Here is a 9,438-nt window from a genome sequence, read left to right on the forward strand (position 1 = left end):
TCAATTAGCTCCATCTGAAGGTGTTGAGGTGCAGTGCAGATATCGGTCGTGAAAGGATTGGCAAAGATGTCAAAGCCAGACTGTTGTGCTCTGAAGTCAGAGAAGCGCCGATCAAACTCAGTCTTTAACCAGCTCAGTTTGGTAGCCAACTGAGCACATGGAAAAAGTCTCGAGAAATGAGGCTGACATACTCTGACAAACAGGAAAGTGGACAAGATTGTCCTGTTTTACTTGCCACATCCATAAGTCCAATTTACGCTGGAAAGCTGTGATCGTGTTGGACATCTGCGTGATGACTTGTTTGCGTCCCTGCAGCTTCTGATTCAGCTGGGCGAGATGGTCGGTTATGTCACACAACACAGCAAAGTCACACATCCACTTTGGATCTGATAGTTCAGACATGAGTTTTCCTTTACTCTGCATAAAAAGAGCAATGTCTTCCCTGAGCTCAAAAAATCGCTTGAGAACTTTGCTCCTACTCAGCCACCGCACTTCTGTATGGTACAGCACATCCCCGTGTTCCGAGCCCATCTCCAGCAAAAACTGCTGGAACTGACGGTGATTCAGGCCACGCGCCCGAATGAAGTTCACTGTTTTCATGACTGTGGTCACAATATCCTCCATCCCCAGCACCTTCCCACACAAAGCTTCTTGATGGATAATGCAATGATACGTTATCAGAGGCGTTTTACAGTTCATTTTTTGCATTTTCCCCTTCATTAGTCCAACCAAGCCCACTTTTCCTCCACACATTGCCGGTGCACCGTCTGTAGTTAATCCTACCAAGTTTTCCCACTGCAATGCATTTTTACTTACGGACTTCTCCACCGCACCAAAAATGTTCTGTCCCGTCGTAGTCCCATGCATTGCAGCCACATCCAACAGCTCCTCAGTGATAGAGAGGTCCGACTTTACGCCTCTAATAAAAATTGATAACTGCGCTGTGTCCGTGTTATCTGTGCTTTCATCAACAGCTAATGAAAAAGCTGTGTAGCTGCGTGTCTCCTCGGCCAGCTGTGTTGTAAGATTTTCTGCTAGTTCCTTCACTCGGTCGGCGATGGTGTTTCTTGATAAACTGACATTTTTAAAAGTCTGTAACTGGTCGGGACACACCTGCTCACAGACCTTCAGCATGCACTGCTTCAAAAACGCTCCCTCTGAAAAAGACTTGGAAGCGTGGGCGATTTCTTCAGCCACAATGAAGCTAGCTTTCACCGCAGCCTCGTTTTTGGCTGTGGATTTCATGAACAAACTCTGCTGCGACCGCAGTTTGCCTTTTAATTCTTGGGCAATTAGTTGCTTTTCTTGAAGGCTAGCTTTAGCGTACTTAGCTCCGTGTTTGGTGTCAAAATGTCGACGCAGATTGTCCTCTTTGACAACCGACACCGCCTCGTAACACAAAAGACATACCGGTCTTTCTCCTTGAAGCACAAACAAGTATTCGCCTTCCCATCTTTCTTGGAACAGTCTTCCGTCTGCATCAACTTTTCTCTTTCTGGACATTTTGGGATCATTATTTATATCTCAATTCCACTCGTTGGCATGGACACTGCCGCGGCTAGCGTAGTCGAAAGGCATTGTGGGAAATGTAGTTTTTGGTCAAATCACCCTCTTAATTTATTTTTTGGTATTTATTTTTAGACACTCAAAACTTTTAAGCTCTCGCGGGCCACATAAAATGACATGGCGGGCCACATCTGGCCCGCGGGCCTTGAGTTTGACACGTGTCTTAGATGATTTCATCTTGACTGATGCTAGACGAGTGATCTATAGGCACAGCACTAAACAACTAGCTAGCGAACTTCATGTAGCTCAATTAGTAAATTGGCTAGCTACAATACTGCATACAAAAAAGCTGTAAGATGTTTGGTCGTTATCTGCCATCAACCTTGTTTGATACAGGAACTAGCTCGCTATATCTATTTGAGAGCAGGCAATGTATGCTTTACCTGCTTGTGTACAACGTTGTGAGAAATTAGGTTGCCAATTAGCTCGATCAAACACACCTTACTATGTGACATAATTCTTCGCTTCAGGAAAACTCACGCGCAAGGAGCTTCTGTTTTGAAAAAGTCTGGCTGCACGATTATGAAACAAAGAGGCGATATGTCAGAGTTTGATACCCTCTATGCTCTGAGTATTTTTCTGTTGCCTTGGCCTGCCTGCCACTTTAAAATTACTGCCAGGTGCTGAAGCATGTCGTCCTAATTTTTTCACCATAAAAAGTGGAAGAGGGGGCAATAATGCAATTTCGAAATGTGGATGGGACAAATCTCTGTTTTTGTAAAATAAAATTTTCAAAAATGTGGCTTTCCAATAGCTTGTTTAACAGTTTCCATTTCCAGTGTACAGGCTACATTAGATAACTTTTGACAGGAAATGTAGCAACAATTAGGCCAATTATATCTAAACGTTTCCAAAATATACAACAACAATTTACCAAATAGGCTAATATCATCATTACAATACCTAGCTTCATTTGAAACTTACCCACAGATCCAACAGGACTACTTACGATTTGAATACACAGTGTTGTGTATCCTCTTGGAAAGCTCGTAATCTTCCGAAATGCAACCACCTTGTAAAAAGGAGCAGGTGTGACTTATACAACAATTTAAGCTGTCAATGGGACTGGACATTACAACGTCATTGATTATTAATTGACAGGAAGTTGCATTGCAAAAAACCTTACCGGCTGCAAAGGTGAAGTCTTACCAAGGGAAATAAGTTAGAAAAAAGATTTGCCAAAAACATGTATCTATGTGTACGATAATATATGATTTGTGTAACATTTAACAAGAAACTAACCTCACTGGACACATACTCTAGACTATTTTTTTTTTCAACAGAAACAAATGCTTTAGTCAAACATATCACCTAGAATGCCCTCCAATATTATACTGTTTTTTTTTTTACAAGAAATGTGACGAATATTAAAATAGTGGTCTTCTTGATGGGAAAATAAAATGATAAAATGGACTTATTTTGAATAATAATTTCTATAGGGTTAGATATTCATTCATTCATTCATCTTCTTCCGCTTTATCCGGGGCCGGGTCGCGGGGGCAGCAGTCTAAGCAGAGATGCCCAGACTTCCCTCTCCCCAGACACTTCCTCCAGCTCTTCCGGGGGGACACCGAGGCGTTCCCAGACCAGCCGGGAGACATAGTCCCTCCAGCGTGTCCTAGGTCTTCCCCGGGGTCTCCTCCCGGTGGGACGGGACCGGAACACCTTCCCAGGAAGGCGTTCCGGAGGCATCCGAAAAAGATGCCCAAGCCACCTCAGCTGACCCCTCTCGATGTGGAGGAGCAGCGGCTCTACTCCAAGCTCCTCCCGGGTGACCGAGCTTCTCACCCTATCTCTAAGGGATCGCCTAGCCACCCTGCGGAGAAAGCTCATTTTGGCCGCCTGTATCCGGGATCTTGTCCTTTCGGTCATGACCCAAAGCTCATGACCATAGGTGAGAGTAGGAACGTAGATTGACCGGTAAATCGAGAGCTTTGCCTTGAGGCTCAGCTCTTTCTTCACCACGACAGACCGATACATCGACCGCATTACTGCAGAAGCTGCACCGATCCGTCTGTCAATCTCCCGTTCCATCCTTCCCTCACTCGTGAACAAGATCCCTAGATACTTAAACTCCTCCACTTGAGGCAAGCACTCTCCACCAACCTGAAGTGGGCAAGCCACCCTTTTCCGACTGAGGACCATGGCCTCAGATTTGGAGGTACTGATTCTCATCCCCACCGTTTCACACTCGGCTGCAAACCGTCCCAGCGCATGCTGAAGGTCCTGGTTTGAAGGGGCCAACACGACAACATCATCTGCAAAGACCAAAGACGAAATCGTGTGGTCCCCAAACCTGACACCCCCCGGCCCCTGGCTGCGCCTAGAAATTCTGTCCATAAATATTATGAACAGAACCGGTGACAAAGGGCAGCCCTGCCGGAGTCCAACATGCACTGGGAACAAGTCTGACTTACTTAGATATCAAAATTCAAAATAATTCAATTGAAGATACTGGTCCCAGGGTCCTTCTCAGCAAACAGTGTGCTAATATGTTCAGCGCTCTCCGAAGAGGTGTCCTTAGAGTGTGTATTTTACAGTTCTTAAATGCTCAAAGTTGTCAGTGTTGTTGGAGCGCCCCCTTATGGTCTATTTGGTTGATACTGCACAGGTCCATCCATGGACCTGATGTTTAATGCTATTTTAAAGGGCGTAAGTCTCGGATATTCCTGACGTGATATAGAGCCTGACAAAGTGCCATACCCATGTAAAAGTAATTAGCCTATTACACGTGCACTGTTTGAGACATCAGAATTCCCAAAAACAATTTTGGAAGAAACTGTCCCAGGGTACATCTCAGACAAACAGACACATTTACAAGTATGTTTCGTTTCGTAGCTTTTTGATGTCCCATTTGGGATTAATGGACTTCTAAAGTCATAGACCCGCCCAGCTCAATTTCATTCACTGATTTCAGCCATACTATTTGAGATATCAACTTTCCTTATAGAACTTTTAAAGATCATAGTTCAAAGGTCCGTCACACCAAACGGCATGCACATCCGTTCGGCGGTTTCCGAGGAGATGTCGTTAACGTGTTTTTCCCCAAATTCAAAATTAAGGAAAATCCAAGGGGTGAATTTGAAAGACCCTGAGACTTTTTTGGTCAGCATGAGAAGGGGTATATCTGGAATCATGGTATTACAGAGGGGATATATATTGTTGTGTGAAGGCTGAAAAGTACAGAGTGGACATACATTTCTGAAATTTGGAACATCTCAGAGGGGAATCGTACAAGGGTCAGAATATTAAAGAACAGGGATGTCCCAACTACACCACAGGGGATACTGGTTATCCCTACAGCTCTCTGTCCTCTCCAAATGTAAATTTTACCCCAGCCATTACAATTTTGCTGAGATAAAGAGGGGAACAAAACATTTGTTAACATAACTAAAGTGTACTGTTGTACAAAGATTACTATAGATGGCTAGCTTATAGCTATACAGCCTACTTATAATGAAATCAATGACTCCAACACTCCATGGTTGGTTCCTTTTTTTGGAAAACAATAACAGTATAAAAGGGTCACGTAATACAATTATTCTCTGGAAAATATGAAATTTGTGGTATTACTGATATGTATTGTTGTGTGAAGGCTGAAAAGCACCTAGTGGATAAAAATGTATGAGACAAAGAATTTGGAATGTCTGAGAAGGGAATCAAACTGGATTTACAATATTGAAGGACCGGGATGTTCCCATTACACCGCAGGGCCTGCGGGCAGTCTGAATAGTCTCAACGAGTTGTGATCTATAATACCCCAAATAGCATACACAGATGCATATTTGGAAAATCCACCAGAAACATTTACTATAATAATACTTTTAAAGACAATGGTCCAGTGGTCCTTCACACCAATTGTCAACCAAATCTGTTCAGTGGTTTCGGAGGAGATGTCATTTAAGTGTGTTTTTATTAATGGCAAAATTGTGAGAAACATCGGGAATGTTTATAGCGCCTCCAAGAGGTATTTCTGTATGGGACTTTTTCTGTCCATTCCTGAGAGACACATGTTTGCGTATGTTTCATTTCATAGCTGTTTGATGTTCCGTTTGGCATTAATGGACATCTAAACTCATAGATCCACCCAGCTCAATTTCATTAGCTGATTTCGGCCATACTATTTGAGATATCAACTTTCCTTATACAGTGGGGAGAACAAGTATTTGATACACTGCCAATTTTGCAGGTTTTCCTACTTACAAAGCATGTAGAGGTCTGTAATTTTTATCAAAAGTACACTTCAACTATGTCATGCAATAAAATACTAATTAAATACATAAAAATCATACAATGTGATTTTCTGGATTTTTGTTTTAGATTCCGTCACTGAAGAGTACCTATGATAAAAATTACAGACTTCTACATGCTTTGTAAGTGGGAAAACCTGCAAAATCGGCAGTGTATCAAATACTTGTTCTCCTCACTGTATAACCTTTAAAGATTATGGTTCAAAGGTCCTTCACACCAAGGAGATGTCTTTAACGTGTTTTTCACCAAATTCAAAATTAAGGAAAATCCAAGGGGCGAATTTGAAAGACCCCAGAGACTTTTTTGGTCAGCATGAGAAGGGGTATATCTGGAACTTGGTTGCGTGTCTCTACGACATTCGGTTCATGTGATCTGAGCTTCACTTTTCGACTGAGTGCAACAAGCGCTACCATGAGGAGTATGGGTACAATCAGGCAAAGTTTGGAGTGTTTTCAACCAGAGCGGACAGAGTTATGGACCTCTGAAAATGGCCCTGGAGAATAAGAATAATAAAACGTACAAACATAAAACGTACAAACTTTGTTGCTTGGCCCCCTAACAATAGGGAACCCGTACCTACGGTACTTGGTCCCCTGACTATATAGATAATTTAGATAATTTATGATGTTATAATCTATTAATCTGCAAAACTGTCTTTCTGTTATAGGGGCGTTTGTGATCTGCTGGACACCAGGGCTGGTGGTGCTGCTGCTCGACGGCCTCCAGTGCCAGCAATGTGAGGTGATGCTCTTCAAGCGCTGGCTACTCCTGCTGGCTGTGCTCAACTCCGTCATGAACCCAATCATCTACTCCTACAAGGATGAGGAAATGTGGACCACATTCAAGAACCTACTACGCTGTGTGGGCAATGGCACCCGTCGCCAACGCTCATCCAATGCCAATGCTCGACCCCTCAGCTCCAGCCAGGATGTGGGTACAACGACACAGATATATGAAGATAAGGAAACCTCCAGGGAGTCAGATGTCCTGGGATGCTTAAAACCTGAGGGAAGTGAGTCTTCATTTGTGTGGGTGCCTGTAAATGGATGTAGATAAACATAATGTGAAAAGATACTCATGCATTGTCCATTGCTATATTCACAGTAGCTGACCAACTCTAAAGGACACTTGAATTGGGTCCTGCCTTACAGGAGGATTAATTGAAGTCCATCCCCATCCTGCTATGATAGAAGTACACTAAGGGAGGCACATAATGGTATAATGGAAATATTTCCACTTTTTACCTCAGTACCTCTATTACCTGAAAGAGTTGCTGATGCTTTTTGGAAAAAAAAAACATTTGACTGTTGACCCTTTTGGGATTTTCTATTATTTCAAAAGATGTCTTCAAAGTGGTCATTTTTTTAGGGTCTTTCCCATAAGTTGTCCTTTAAAAATTGTATGATATATTATTTGCCTGCCTTACCATTCATAATAGATAAGGCAGGCAAACTGTATATTGTACATGTACAATGTTTTTATTGGGCTTGACACCAGCTTGAATGCAAATTCAGGTACTTTGCTGTTATTCTGGCGGCTGAATATTTACTCAAATGAATGGTGACATTCTTCATAAAAACACGACCGGATTGAATAAAAAGTTGAGAAAGCATGAATTTGCTAGTCAAATTGTGAAATCTGAAAAAGTGATTTCTACTAGTCAATGTGTGTTAATGTTTTTTTGACATGATATTCAATGGCTCTTAAAAGTATTCAAATCCCATAGACTTTTCTAAACGTTATTGTGTTACAAAACTGGCTGGAAGATGAGTCCAGGGCTCTTGCAGACTTCAGCAGGTTTTCTTCCAGCACTCTCTCTACTTTGTGGCATCCACAAACTTTCCTTTAAAAATTCATTTAGAAATTCCAGGGAATATTCAATGCCTTGGATTATTTTTTATCCTACACCCGATTTATGCTTTTATGGGACCTCCCAGAGACAGGTATTATACCAAAAATTATGTGAAAACCCTTGCACAATGTACAAAGGCATACTCCATTCCAGTAATTACATGGGATGAATACTTATGCAATCAATTATTTTCTATTTAATATTTGTCATTAATTTAAGAACAAATTAAGATTTTATTTTTCACTTTGAAGTTATGGATGTCCGTGTTCATCACATGGCAAAATGTCTTAATTAAATTAATATTGATTTCATGTTGTTATAATAAAATGCGGAAAAGTTCAGTGGGGGTGAAAACTTTTGTGAGCCAATGTAAGCAGGATTAACGTGTCCATAATATGGGAGGCGGTATCTATGTTCGCTATTAATGCTGGGCCTTTTGGTAGAGAATAAAGTCTGTACTTCAGGATATTACTTCGAAATTGAAATTGGCCCGTTCCAGATAGGGTGGAGGAGATTTTTATGAAACCAATTAATCATTTCTTACATTAGTAAGTTGTACATTAAAGTAGAATTGACAGCATTTTAAGTACTTTGCAAATATTTAGCTAAATGATTTTCATTATGTATGTAAAATATTTTATATTATTTATGTTGCAAAAAAAGCTTTGTTTGAGGTTTTAAAAATAGGTTCTGTTTGACTAAAAATTAAACGAAGTAGAATATGGTATTGTTGGTTGAATATATTGATACTGTACAATAAATGATTCATATAATTCAATATATTGCCGATGTAGTCAAATTAATGGTATCAGGTTCTAAATCAAATGCTGTTATTGTTATCGTTTGCTGCCTCCATATATTTGGTACTATGCATACTTTCAGTTTAAATGATTCTGGGGGGTTTTATTCCAAAATGACACCATATGGCTTGGAATGGCAACCCAGTTAAACTAATGATGGCTAAGAGATCATCAATCAGTGATATCAGCTATTCATCCATTTGAAAGATTAGCCTACAGTATACAGATGTCGCTTATCTAATTGCAGTGAGGTAGATTGCATCAACAAGCAGTAAATTGCCTCAAGTTCTGATTGAACTATTCCAAACACTCGGGGGAGCTAGAATGCTGAAAATGATATTAGTTTTCAAAAACAATGGTGCACACAATGTCCACAATGTTCTCCTAACATAACAGCTTGAATTTAAAAGCGAAATGCGACTTCATCACTGATATAATTGCGAAATGTTTTTATAAAGAAATTCCCCAATAGCCTACAAAGAAATAAATACTATTTGTTTAAACACATGAAATAATAAAACATAAAGCAGAGCATTTTGTTTAAAATTATAGTTTTGAAGTACCGTATGGTAGGAAAATGCATCTTATGACAATTTGCGAATTTATTTGAAAACCAATTGGCAATTGGCTGTATACTCTCCTTACTTGTCAGACGAAAACCAAAGATGTAGATGGTAAAATAGATGAAATTATCAAACAAAATATAGAAATCGTAAACAGTAATTTTATGAATTTGATTTTATTACTAAGGCAAGTAATACACCTATTTCAAAACAGTATTGTGATGGCTGCTCTGCATGGTGCTGCTCTATCTTGCCGGTGTGCTAACCACCGGCAGGGGCAGATGGCAGCAGCACACCAATCACGCGCACAAACTCACACTTGTTGTTATTATGATGTCTATATTAAGTTAGAAAATGACGCCATTTTCGATGTATGTAATGACGCCAAGGAGACACTGGAACACGG

At 40.6% G+C, this 9,438-nt stretch overlaps 1 protein-coding gene across 4 annotated transcripts in view; it reads left to right on the forward strand.

The window, feature by feature from the left end:
• The window catches only part of lpar3 (lysophosphatidic acid receptor 3), a 122,777-nt gene extending 114,399 nt beyond the window's left edge, over positions 1-8,378 (forward strand). For 3 of the 4 annotated variants that reach the window (XM_029121670.2, XM_029121671.2, XM_029121673.2), the window contains one exon: positions 6,485-8,378. In XM_029121670.2, the coding sequence (XP_028977503.1) occupies positions 6,485-6,873 (389 nt within the window). In that variant the 3' untranslated portion in view covers positions 6,874-8,378. The remainder of the gene's footprint in view (positions 1-6,484) is intronic. The other variant, XM_029121674.2, reaches the window with a different exon arrangement.
• Positions 8,379-9,438: the final 1,060 nt, after the last annotated feature.

This window comes from Esox lucius, chromosome 8 (assembly GCF_011004845.1).
Source record: "Esox lucius isolate fEsoLuc1 chromosome 8, fEsoLuc1.pri, whole genome shotgun sequence".
NCBI classification, from domain to species: domain Eukaryota; kingdom Metazoa; phylum Chordata; class Actinopteri; order Esociformes; family Esocidae; genus Esox; species Esox lucius.